The sequence below is a fragment of the Sinocyclocheilus grahami genome, unplaced genomic scaffold, assembly GCF_001515645.1.
Source record: "Sinocyclocheilus grahami isolate Dianchi unplaced genomic scaffold, SAMN03320097.WGS_v1.1 scaffold142.1, whole genome shotgun sequence".
In the NCBI taxonomy this organism is placed as follows: Eukaryota; Metazoa; Chordata; class Actinopteri; order Cypriniformes; family Cyprinidae; genus Sinocyclocheilus; species Sinocyclocheilus grahami.
The window spans coordinates 749141-762958 of NW_015505321.1; the positions used below are offsets into that span (position 1 = coordinate 749141).

The window sequence follows — 13818 nt, forward strand, 5'->3', positions numbered from 1 at the left end:
TTAAGAAAAATGAAGTTATCTAAATGTAAATGTCTAGGACACAGAAAATGAGTTGTATCAGCAACACTTCAAAGTTTGAAAATTCACCGAAAAGCAAAATGACTTGGGATTAGAAGTCTTATTTTCTCAGAAATTTACCCAAATAAAGGGAGTTTATAGATAAAACCAACAAATATCTGCTCAGAAAAGCTCATTTAAAAGAAAAAAAAAAGTTTTCATACCCCACTGAGAGATTTTTTTTTTTTGTGCGTGTTTTAAGCATAAATTAATTTTGCATCTCAATAAATGTATCTTGATTTATGAATGTTTAAATATTTGTATCGGAAGACATAAATACTGAGGAAGATATTCTTTTTTTTATTTCTGGTGCATGCAACATTTAATGGCATGACTTTATGAACGTAAGACTTGGAAGAATCAAGAATTTTGAAGACCCACAAAATCACTCCATAAAACGTGTGCCTGTGCATATTTCAAAATTAGCACAATGTGAATTATTACAAGCCATGCACCAATAACTATTGGCATCAATGATGTTAAACCTGGTACATCGCATCTTGAAGGGCCAATACAAACTCATTTTCTGGGTTTGGAATGACACGAAGGTGAGTAAATGATTTTTGGGTGGACTCACTGTTTTGGCGGTCTCCACTCCAGGGACTGGGTTTCTGGGTCATTGTGAACAACGTGTCTGAGATGTCTGAGAGGAAGCAATCCAAGTCAAACATGTGCACTTCCTCTGATGCCGCCTCGGGCTCTGGATAGATCTGACTGGTCCATTTCTCCAGCCCCGTCCTGCTGATAGGACTCTGTGGAGAACGGCAACAAGACACACGATTGGAGGAATCCTTCGCTCATACTCAACTTTAATACTTAATGTTAGAGGTTTGATCACATCACTAACACTAAATAGTAATATGATGCTTTCATTAACAAGCACCACTAATAAAGGTTCCTACATCTACATATGACCACAAGGCAGACCGTGTTTACAACCACAAGCACAAACTATTTATGCAACTGTAGCACATACCATTTCCTACAAAGTCAATTGCATTTATATTTTAAAATCGGTAGATGCTGCAAAGGCTTAGTCATGCACAAAACAATCTGTCCAATATAAAGAAGTCATTTTCTGTCTGAAGCCTTGAGGAAATGCACTGAAAATCCTGTTGAGAAAATAAATAGTTTTCCGTTTACACACGCAGAGCAAGAAATGAGAAGGAAAACAAGATACAGAGAATATATTTTTAAACATGAAAATGCATTTGCAGCCCATTGTTAAAAAAAAGGTAGGGTAGGACTTGATTTAATCCATTGGGAATTAATTAAATCAACAGCTAGTTATTTTTTGTAAAGAACGGGAAAAAATTGTTTACAGGGGGATTATAGCAAAACAAACCAGAAAAAGCAGTATAATAATAATAGAAATGCACAATAAAACAACATAAAAGTACATTTAAATAGTACAAGGCAGCCTAAAATATCTGTGTTCAGATAAAACCATGAAATAAAATTTGTCACCATGAAATTAATTAAAAAAAATTACAGAATATTGCCATGTTTATTATAATTTATCCTTGCATATCATTTTTTTTTAATTCGTGTGACCTCATAATCTTTTACCAAAAACAATCCCTCCCCTCCAGCAGGGTAATGCTTATTTATTAAAACTGAAACCATAACTAAATATTTTCATTACTTGAAATAAAATAAACACTAATTAAAATAAAATAAAACTAAATAAATAAACTAATTTGAATTCAGCTAGTTGTCAAGGCAACATTTCTCATTTCCATTTAGTTTTAGTTATTTCCAATAACTAAAACTAAAACTTAATTAAAAACATTTAGACAACAAAGACATAAAAAACGAATAAAAAATTTACTTATTAAAAAATTACTAAAACTTTTCCTAAAATTTAAATGAAGACAGGAAACAAATAATCATAATTCAAAATATTAACAAGAAATTATACCAGTATATCAATAATACTAAAATAACACTGCCCTCCATTAACCTGTCGCTCACATGATATGAGCAATTAGCAAATGCCCATGATCCAATGATCCAATCCATTTCCACATTAACCTACATTTGTTCTCTTTTGAGAAGCCGTTTTACATTTTGATGAAAGATTTATTTCCTTCGGAAGGTCAAGCACTGATGAATCGATCAACAATAAAACCAGAAATGTGTATTAAAGGGATAGTTCACCCAAAAATGAAAATTCAGTCATCATTAACTCACCCTCATGTCGTTCCAAACCTGTATGAGTTGCTTTCTTATGTCGAACACAAAAGAAGATATTTTGAAGATCAAGAACAAGTTGGTGGTTGCCATTGACTTCCATAGTATTTTTTTTTCCTACTATGGAAGTCAATGGCAACCACCAACTTGTTCTTGATCTTCAAAATATCTTCTTTTGTGTTCGACATAAGAAAGCAACTCATACAGGTTTGGAACGACATGAGGGTGAGTAAATGATGACAGAATTTTCATTTTTGGGTGAACTATCCCTTTAAAAAGCAAATGTAGTGGATTTAGATTGCATGTTGACTGACAGTTACACACACACACAAACACTCAGATCTGACATTCGACTCACGGCTTTTACTGGAAAAATCCCAAGTGCATCTGTTTTACCTGGAGAGCTGCTGTCTTGCTGATTTTCCTGCTCTGCGAGGACTGAGGCTCGGCACGGGCCGCATATTTATAGGAATACCACAATCAAGACAGCAGCGGCAACGATTACGCCTTTCCTGAAAACTACCTACGTTCTGTTTTCCACTTTCTTTTTTCTTACGCACAAAGGTGGCAAATTATAGTATTGGTGCTAGAGCGCGTTTGTGTGTGTACGTGGGCCTCGGTGCTTACGTGTGAGGTCTTAACGACAGCAGTTTAACGAAAATGTGTAAAAGACAGGAACCCCCTGCCCGATCCCATTATGTTTTCATTTCTCAGTATTTTTTTCTCCAGGTTTCTCCGTATCATTGAAGATGAGCGGCAGCTCTTTTGTTCCTGACCCAGTTCCCGCTGTCACACTCACGTGTGGAGGACGAGAGCAAACTCACTGCCTCCTGCTGCCACACTGACACACAGCACCAGGGCAGCACCAGGGCAAACCGGGACATGCCGTCCTATCTGTAGATATGACTCGGGTCCCTGCTTCAGAGTGCATCTGTGTAGGGGTGTGCGATATTAACAAAAAATAATATCTTGATATTTTATCGATAACGATAATTAGACGATATTTTGCTGTGTGTGTTATTGTGCTGGTATCTTAAGGACTGCCGTGGACAGCTGACTTGATATTCTTCATATTCTGTGCAGTGGTCAGTTCATACTGATAGAAATAATCTTTTCCAATAAGTTTTAACTGATTTTTACATTTTATGGGCATTTTGACCTTTAAATAGCCTTTTTTTTTTCTAAAAGTGTCCATTATCTTTTGAATACTGATATTTGAAATTATTTAAATAATAAAAGATACTCTGAATGTGAAATTAATACCCGCCAGTAGGTGGCAGCAAGTCACTGTTTATAAGTGAGTTATTGCGATTGAACCGAATCATTTAAACGATTGATTCATTCAGGAACGAAACACGGTCATGTTGCTCAGAGACGCAAAACAGCGCTGTGGTTGTGTTTGGAGTTATTTTTTGTTGTAACAACAATTACGATATTATCGCAGACGATATATATCGCACACCTCTACATCTGTGGGATTTTTTTCATCTGTTTTATGATCCAACAGGTGAAAATGGTGCATCTGATCACTTAGTAAAGTAGCAGCATACCTGCCTGGAGCACAACAGTGACCCTGGACCACAAAACCAGTCATAAGGGTCCTTTTTTTTTTATTGAGATTTATACATCATTAATAAATAAGCTCTCCATTGATGTATGGTTTGTTAGGATAGGACAATATTTGGCTGAGATACAACTATTTGAAAATCTGGAATCTGAGGGTGCAAAAAAATCTAAATATTGAGAAAATCATCTTTAAAGTTGTCCAGATGAAGTTCTTAGCAATGCATATTACTAATCAAAAAAATTTTTTGAAGAAATTTACTAAATATCTTCATGGAACATGATCTTTACTTAATATCCTAATGATTTTTGGCATAAAAGAAAAATCAATAATTGTGACCCATACAATGTATTGTTGGCTATTGCTACAAATATCCCCCAGCGACTTAACACTGCTTTTGTGCTCCAGGCTCACAAATGGTCAAATCACTACTGCAAGTGTCCAAAACCTCTCTAAAACCAGCAAAACAGAACATCTAAACATAAGCTTGGCCTTAGACTGGTTTAAGCTGTTTTTGTCTTTGAAGTACACTACCATTCAGAAATGTAGGGTCATTAAGATTTTTTTTTATGTTTTAGAGAGAAGTCTCTTTTGCTCACTAAGGCTGCATTTATTTAAACGTAAAAATGGCTAAATTATAAAACATTATTACAATTTAAAACAGATGTTTTCTATGTGAATATCTGTTAAAATGTCATTTATTCCTGCGATTCAAAGCTGAATTTTCAGCATCATTACTCCAGTCTTCAGTGGCCTTCAGAAATCATTCTAATATGCTGATTTGCTGCTCAAGAAACATTTCTGATTATTATCAATGTTAAAAACTTTATATTTTCGCAATTTCGTTTTGTTGTTTACAAAAACATAACAATAATTTGAATAAATTTACCATTAATACAGATGCTGTATCCATTGCATCTGACATGTTTTCCCAATGACATGCTCCCAACTCCCAAATCAACTATAATTTTTAATATCCCATTTGAGACTAATAATTTTATTGGGCTGCCAAATGTTACAATATTGTAAGAGAAATAAAATAAGCATTCATACTCTACCATTCAAAAATGTATCAATGTTGAACACAGTTGTGCTGCATGTGTTTGTGCAAGCTGTGATACATTTTATTTTTCAGGATTCTTTGATGAACAGAAAGTTCAAACAAACAGCATTTATTTGAAATAGAAATCTTTCACAACATTATAAATGTCTTTACTGTTACTTTCGATCAAATTTAATGCATCCTTATAAAACTATTAATTTCTTTTAGAAAAAACTGGCTGACCCCAAACTTTTTGAACGGTAGTGTACATTGCAAATACCATAGTACAGCATATAAATATGGTAGTCACTGAATACCAAGTACCATAGTGCAGTATTATCCGAAAGCATCAGAACTTTTAATCATCAAACTAATTCATATCCACAAAGCAGCACATGAATAAACTGCGTTTGAAAGAAGTGCTGCCGATTCACATCTTGAAGTATGTGGGTCAGATTTGATTAAACGTGCGTTTCTCTGACCGCCTCATCGAACAGAAGGGAAGATCAGCACTTTAGTCACTGAAGGCAATCAAGCGACTCATTTTCTCATCCGTATGACGCAAATGAATTTGAACGTTTACGTTTACTCACGTTTTTCGTACATGGTGGATCGTTTGAATTTTTCAACCAGCTGAGGAAAGCAAAAGCAACTATTAATAGAAATCCACTTGAGCTGTGCAAACATGACTTACTAAAGTAAATACTACACTCTACGCTAACTCATCAATGATTTACACCAGGCCATCATCACAGCTGCGTTACGGCCCATAGATATGAAAGAGACCTTCAAAAACGTCTGAATTACTAAATCTGTGTGAAACAGCATGTGTGCCTGCAGAATCCAGCAGGATTATGATTTTAACTTGAAATTTTTGGTTAAACCTTCCAAAACAGGCATGATTGGCCCTCACATGTCTCTACACAGGATTCCTACACTTTTTGAGCCAAAACAATTTATAGGTCACTCACATCCTTACAGAACGCTCTTGATTACTGAATAAGGACTGTTTAGAAATTATTTTCTAGAGATTTCTGGACCAGCCTCCTTTTGTACGCCAGATACCAATATTTTGAATTAAAGTTTAATTTTAAATGTATATTTATTAGTCATCAAATGTCCTGGTAACATTTATGTATAATGCATTATAAAAGGATTCATAATGCATTATATATTTTCATTAATAATTGTAACCAAAGCAATTTTTTGCTTTGCCATGTTTTAAAGGGTCCCTATTATGCAAAATTAATTTTTGCATGGTGTTTGAACATAAATGTGTGTTGGCAGTGTGTGTACACAACCACCCAATAATGATAAAAATCCACCCGCTCCTTTTTTTTTTTTAAATCTCTATAAATCATGAGCAGTGTCTAAGAGCTTACTGATCACAGAATCCGTAAAGTGTGACGTCACAATTTACAAGCCCCGCCCACAATAGTTGATTGACACAGCCGTGTTAGCCGTGACCCCGCCCTGAGTGAGCCGCACACACACTATCTGCCATGTTTATCTTCACACCAGAGAATTCAAGTAAGAAATGTCTTCTTATTAGAGCTATAGAAGTTGTTCAGTTCAGAGCAGTGAGTGATTTTCTGCTTTTATTTTATTGTTTGGGTCTTATTAACAGCGTAGACCCAAACAGCAGTCAGTATAGGTACTGTATATTATGCTGCTGTCACTTAATACACCGATCTAATATAGACATTCGATTTCTTTCCCAGCTGTTTAACTTCACGGACATAACCGACTGTGTTTTTTTACTTAAACTTGTGTGTGAAAGAGAACTTTTAGTACTCGCATGCCTGTGACAGCCGCTCTCTGTTCGTGTGCTTCTGATGTGTGCGTCCAGAAAAACGTATATCAGAAATTTAAACTGATATGGCTTTAAAACGCGAGATTTCAATGTGATATACATGATAATCAAAACCAAACAGATGTTTTTTGGCAGAGATCTGAGATATGAGCTAAAATTGCACAGCCCTGTTCTGGGAAAGAGGGCGGGGAGCAGCAGCTCATTTGCATTTAAAGAGACATGGACTAAAACTGCCTGTTTCTGCTTCCACTCAAAATAGGCATTTTCAAAACCATATAATAAATTATCTGTGGGGTATTTTGAGCTGAAACTTCACAAACACATTCTGGGGACACCTGAGATTTATAATACATCTTGTAAAAAGGTGCATAATAGGTGCCCTTTAATGCATTATACTTTCTAAAGGTGCAAGAATAAATAGATAAGTATTATATTGTATTATAACTGTGGATACAATTATTCATAAGATCATACAATGCATTATAAGGTACATTACAAGGCATAATCAATGCATTAAAAATATATAATACTTCTAATAATAATGTTTCTAATGATAATCCATGCTTACTAGTGGGCAGATTTTACTCTACACAAACAATCACAAAAATCAATATCTGATGAAATATTTCATCAGAAAGAACAATGTTCACTCTAGAAAATCCTTTGACTTAGAAAACATAGTTTTAATATTCCAGTTTTCCACGACCATGGGAACCCTGTGTAACATTAAAACAATATTTGGCACTTGGTTTAATCACATTAGTTTGACTTACTTTTCTTAAAGGGATAGTTCACCAAAAAATGAATGTTTGGATCTCAACAATCTTCAGAGTCATAGAGGTAGTAAATGATCACAGAATTTTCTTTTTTGGTTTAAATATCTCTTTAAAGGTGAAATGTGTAACTTTTGCACCACTAGCGATTGCAAAACCAGACTACTTACTGTCATTGACTGCATTAAGAGGGTACATTTCTCTGTGATCTTACCTTCTGTAGCATGGACAGCAGGTCTTTGTTCTTCTGAAGCTAAAAAAATAAAACAAAATACATCAGATATAGCAGTGCCTTACAAACCTAATGGATATTACAAAACAAACAGGAACCGACCTTAAAATGCCGAAAAACTCTTATCTTAACAATGGTTATGTACCTGAGAATTTTGAGGATACGGTTTTGTTCACTTTCAGAGATTTTACTGGCCCTTTCTGTGAATACTGAACTTTGGGTTCTTGACCCAAAGTTGCTCCTGAAGTTTTGCAACAGTATCTCAACAGAGTGGGAAAAATGTAGTGTCATATTTTACAAGCTCAGGTCTGGTGTTTTCAGGAACACAATCGCATTAAATTTCATATTATAAACAAAAGATCTTGGTCATTTCAGGAAGTAATGGGTGCAGTTCAGAAATCACTTAAACCTTTTCATGTTGTGTCAACCAGTAAAGATGTCTATAATCATGACAGTGATTTGATGTCCTTTGAATCCACATTTTATGGTGGGATTATTGTGGCGATAAATCAATATATCATCCAGAGTGACAAATCAAACCATATTTTGCAATTCGTTTGGCCAGTTAACAGAAATGTCTGTACCAAATCTACTGAGAGCTTTGATGAAGCGCTTTCTGTTGTCAAATACTTTGGTGAATATTAAGTAAATATTGTGTCAATGACTATTCTGCAGTTTTATGCTTATCATGTGCTGTACTATTTATACTGGAATTATATTGGTCACTTTCTAGACATTAGGACTGCAAATGAAAAAATCTGTATCAGTCGACTTTTGCATTACTGTTTATTATGAGAAATTTGTCATTGAGGTGTTTATTAACGAGAATGAATGATGAAATTTATAGTATACATTACAGTTCAAAAGTTTGGAAGCTAAGGTTGTGACGGTGAGGAAATTTTCCCACTGGTTAATCGACGTGTGACAACACCGGTAATACCAGTATCACCCTGGGGGCGTTCCCTCTTTTCCTCGCTTTCCTTAGCTTTTAAATAGCTTGTAAAAGCGGCGTGTGCATTTTACTTTCACTTTCAAATAGCGGCAATTCGGCGTAAAGCAATTGTTCGTTTGAATTTTCCCTCTTTTCCTTCACTTTCCTTCGCTTTTAAATAGCTTAAAAGCACCGTGCGCATTTTACTTTCACTTTCAAATAGTAGCAATTCGGCGTCAATTGCTTGAATGCAACAACAAAATACAACGTCTAACTCACTTTAGCCTATATATAAAACATAGAACTTTTATTAACAAAACTAATAAAAATACACCATGCTAAAGGGCAGGCTATGCCTAATATAAAATAACAAATAACTTGCATAAAGTTTAAATAGGTATACAAAACTGGAAATAAGTAAACATGTATTATATATAACCAAATAAATAAGAAACGTAGAACGTTTATTAGCAAAACAAATAAGAAAGCTTGGAGGCACGGCATACACCTTGATGTCAAATAAAATATATTAATTACACAAAATTTAAATAAAGTAAAAATCAGCAAACACTGTGGAACCAATTAAATAAGAAACGAATGTTTAAAAAAAACTTCCAAAATCAGCTTAGATAAACGGCAAAAGTCAACAGGCTTTTCAAAATCAAAAAATTCTGCCAAACAGGTGCTTTTGCATCTCGTTTCGAAACTAAATCATCCACGATCGTCTTGTCTGTCTCACCTCACCTCACTCTTCTTGTCAGTCAGCTCGACTCACTCTGCTCACTGGAGAAATGAAATCTGATCTGTGATGCGACTGTCGTTCGGCACGCTGCATTGAGCAGCCGCGTTCAGTTTTTAATTGTAGTGTTTGTTCTTTTACTGAACTAAATTATTTTTATTACTATAAAAAATCAAAACGACGGTGGGGGTCGGTGCCGCAGTGGGCAAGTGACGTAACCGTGTTACGGATTTACACCGGTATCACCGTCAGCACCGTCTATCGCGGCAAGCCTATTGGAAGCAAAAATGTATTTATTTTATAAATAATATAACAAAATTATAATATAATAATAAAAATTGAGCAGCAAATCTGTATATTAGAGTGATTTCTGAAGGATCATGTGACACTGACGATTGGAGTACTGATGCTGAAAATTCAGCTTCTATCACAGGAATAAATTACATTTTTCTATATATTACAACAGAAAACTGTTTTTTGAAATTGTAGTAATATTTCACAATATTGCTGTTTTTATTGTATTTTAATCAAATAAATGCAGCCTTGGTGAGCAGAAGAGACTTCTTTCAAAAACGTCCAAAATGTGTTCTGGGCATATAATACACGATTATGTCCCATTATTTTTGGTCAGTTACTCACTCTTTTCTTATAGTAAATCCTCCATTTGTGATATTCCTTAATCACCACCTCTATCCGTCTCTTCCAGTAGCTTCCCTCCAAAACAATCGCCTGTAAACGCCATAAATAAACACATTAGACACAGCAGGTGATGCGCCAAACATCACAATCTTCTCTTTTCAACACGGTATCACCGCGGGGGCGTTCCCTCTTTTCCTCGCTTTCCTTCGCTTTTAAATAGCTTGTAAAAGCGGCGTGAGCATTTTACTTTCACTTTCAAATAGCGGCAATTCGGCGTAAAGCAATTGTTCGTTTTTAGTTCGTTTGAATTTTCCCTCTTTTCCTCGCTTTCAAATAGCTTAAAAGCACCGTGCGCATTTTACTTTCACTTTCAAATTAGCGGCAGTTCGGCCTCTAAATAAACACATTAGACACAGCAGGTGATGCGCCAAACATCACAATCTTCTCTTTTCAATTGAAAGGAATTTATTAATTCAAACAGTATGATTAATTCAGGTCTGTCTTTGAGATCGGACTCACCTCAGGTTTGCCGTGGGCATCCGCCTCCGAGCCCTCCAACGGCGTGACAAACCCACACACGGGGTTCTTCCTTTTCTCCACATCTGAAGCGATTTAGCATCACATTTAATTTTTGTAGTTCATTTTGCATTTTTGTGATTATTAGTCCAGTGGTAGGAAAGACCAATAAGTATCAAGGTACCATCACAGTACTTTTTTGTAAGGGGTAGGACCAACACAGACCAAGTCGTTCAATATTATCCAAAATATGTCAAGGGAAATTTATTTATACAGCGCTTTTCACATTAATAGACATTGTTTTGAAGCAACTTTACAGAAATTATGTTAACGTTTATAATGTAGATTAGAGCTATAGTTTACATTTTGCAATGATACAAGCAATCAAGCAGTTGAGATTTGCTATATAGTATAAATCACCCTATGTGAGTATATGTAAGCGATAATGCATGGCTAGCAGTGCATTAAATGATTTTAATGCATGACATGATGGCAAAGAACCTGAGTGCATTAAAATCGTTTAATGCACAGCTAGCCGTTCATTTACCCGCCTATACCATGGTCATTTGCAAGCAGTGACCAGTTAAAGCTGTTAATGATGTTTGCTCATTAGCTCTAGCATTCTGCCTGCCTCAAATCAGACACAGAGGTGAAGAAGTGCGGTAAGACCACATTTATTTGAATTAAAGGGGTCATATGACGCGATTTCAAATTTTCCTTTGTCTTTAGAGTTTCACAAGCTGCATATACAAGATCCGTAAAGTTGCAAAGTCTCAAAACCAAAGAGATATTCTTTATAAAAGTTAAGAAAAACGCCTTCCTAAAACGCCTCATTCAAGCACGCCTCCACATGTCTACGACACTGTGTGGGAAGAGCCCGCCTCAAATCAGACACAGAGGTGAAGAAGTGCGGTAAGACCACATTTATTTGAATTAAAGGGGTCATATGACACGATTTCAAATTTTCCTTTGTCTTTAGAGTTTCACAAGCTGCATATACAAGATCCGTAAAGTTGCAAAGTCTCAAAACCAAAGAGATATTCTTTATAAAAGTTAAGAAAAACGCCTTCCTAAAACGCCTCATTCAAGCACGCCTCCACATGTCTACGACACTGTGTGGGAAGATTTGCATAACACCTCCCAAATGATTACGCAAAGAAAGAAGGCATAACTTTTATTCTCGCTGTAGTATTGTTGCCGTGGAGACGCTGCAGAGGCGGGGCAGAGAGGAGCAACAATACTGTATGGTATGTGGAAAATAATTTGTTTTTTTAATCCTAAACTGTGTAAACACATTGCATTACACCAAATACACAAAATAATGTTATTTTTAGCATCGTCATATGACCCCTTTAATGAAGTATAACACTTCCTTGAATTAATTATCGATCGAGAGTTGCATGTGTGAATTACCTGCGTCTGTGTGTCTCTCTCAACAAACATTGAAGCTGTAAGTTTAGTTACTTCAAAAACAGCGTAGAAATATAACGTAGCAATTTAGTACCAAAGCTATTTTAATAATAAAAGTCACAGGACAGCGTCGACAACAAGTTTCTGTGCTCCTGAATGTTTCTCTGTGTGTGCAGTGTGATCTCCGATCTCTCTCTCTCTCTCTCTCTGTGCGAGTGATGTGTGCGCTTTAATTAAAGCAACTACTTGTGCATTAAACAGTTTTAATGTGCACCTTCCAGCCAATCAGAATCAAGTATTCAGTAAGACCATGGTATAAATGCAGATAAAGTTGGACTTACTTATCAATCTAACTTTATATGAAGAGCTGTGCAATAATACATAGTTGCATTTTGTGAGGAAGAAAAAAAACAGTCCGTTGAGATTTGCTATATAGTATATATTGATTTATGTGCGTGTACTGTATGCATGTGAATAAACTTGGATGCAATATATATCCAACTGTATGCACTGTATAGAGCTGTACATTTTACATTTTGCGATAATATAAATAATCATGCAGCCAAGATTTGCTATATAGTGTAGACACACTTGTCATTCATGAGGAATATTTTACTAAAACAACAATTCTGAGAAACACTTTTACATGGGAAATGCAGTAAACTGTGTGTAACAGACTAGAAATGAGATCAGGAGACTCACACTGAATGAACCAGGCCCTCCAAATGCCATTATTCAGCCGGATTTTATCCCTCCACAACAACCTCAAGCCTTTGAAAGACTTCCACTTTGGAGACACAATCTTTCCACTGAGGAGAGACACAAACACCACTTCAATCAACATTAGATGTAATTTCATTTGCATAGTAAATATAAACAACATAAATGAACTGAAATGTGCAATAAACTACATGGTTTGAGACTAAACACATGGGTCTTGATGATATTGCAGGACAATGGTGAAATCTTCCCTTTTCACCCTGCTGGCTCTGTATAAACATGCTTTTGTCCATCCAGCACGCACTCTGAACCGTGTCTGCAGTTGGAATAATTTCATCAGTCTAATGCAGCAACACAGCTGCCCATCTGCACATATTCTGACTGCACTTTACACCATTTACTGATGGCTCTAGTGCACTTAACCTCTAAAAGCAAGAGACAAATGAACTGAGAGTGCTGTGTTCAATCTGTTGCTATGAGTCCGGTGAGAATGATTGCTAAAATGTGGGATATGACAACAAACCCTTACAAATAAACAACACCGATAGGACGTCATCAGGCTGAAAAAAAATGTAATTAAATGTCTGTTCCTCCTTCCTGTATACGCCACTACAAGGATACACGTAAATGCAGGCGTGTAGTAAAACAACAAAAGCTTTATTGTTGGCCGAACACCTTTTAAGTTAATACTTCAATAATTTAATAACACTTTTACAGTTCTATGATGGTGGTTAACACAGCGGTTCTCAATTCCAGTCCTCGCTCTGCATGTGTTGCATGTCTCTCTTAGTTAACACACCTGATTCAGATAACCAGCTCGTTAGAAGAGAGCTACCTGCATGGACTGTGTTCCAACTGACACGGTGTTCATTGCTTCCTACTCCCTGAGCAGAGGAAATCCACTGAAGTTTACTTCTTCGGAACATTCATTCACATATTTGCGCTACGCCACTGCCTGCAGCGTCTTCACAAACAGACGAAACATACTAGAGTGTGAAGTGTGACATAAATGCATCTGGAAATAAATACAATTTAAATTCACATCTTGTACACTTTAAAGGACACCGATTATGCCCCTTTTTTACAAGAAGTAATATTGGTCTTGGGTGTCCCCAGAATGTGTCTGTGAAGTTTCAGCTCAAAATACCCCACAGATCATTTATTATAACATGTATAAAATGTCATTTTT

The 13818-nt window shown here is 35.9% G+C and overlaps 1 protein-coding gene across 2 annotated transcripts in view; it reads right to left on the bottom strand.

Moving 5' to 3' along the window:
• Positions 1–13818, bottom strand: part of mlxipl (MLX interacting protein like) — a 41518-nt gene that overhangs the window by 17493 nt on the left and 10207 nt on the right. For both annotated transcript variants that reach the window (XM_016280615.1, XM_016280616.1), the window contains exons 2-6: positions 12612–12718; positions 10503–10585; positions 9984–10073; positions 7657–7695; positions 635–809 (exon numbers count right to left, since the gene is read on the bottom strand). In XM_016280615.1, coding sequence (XP_016136101.1) covers positions 635–809; positions 7657–7695; positions 9984–10073; positions 10503–10585; positions 12612–12718 — 494 coding nt within the window. The remainder of the gene's footprint in view (positions 1–634; positions 810–7656; positions 7696–9983; positions 10074–10502; positions 10586–12611; positions 12719–13818) is intronic.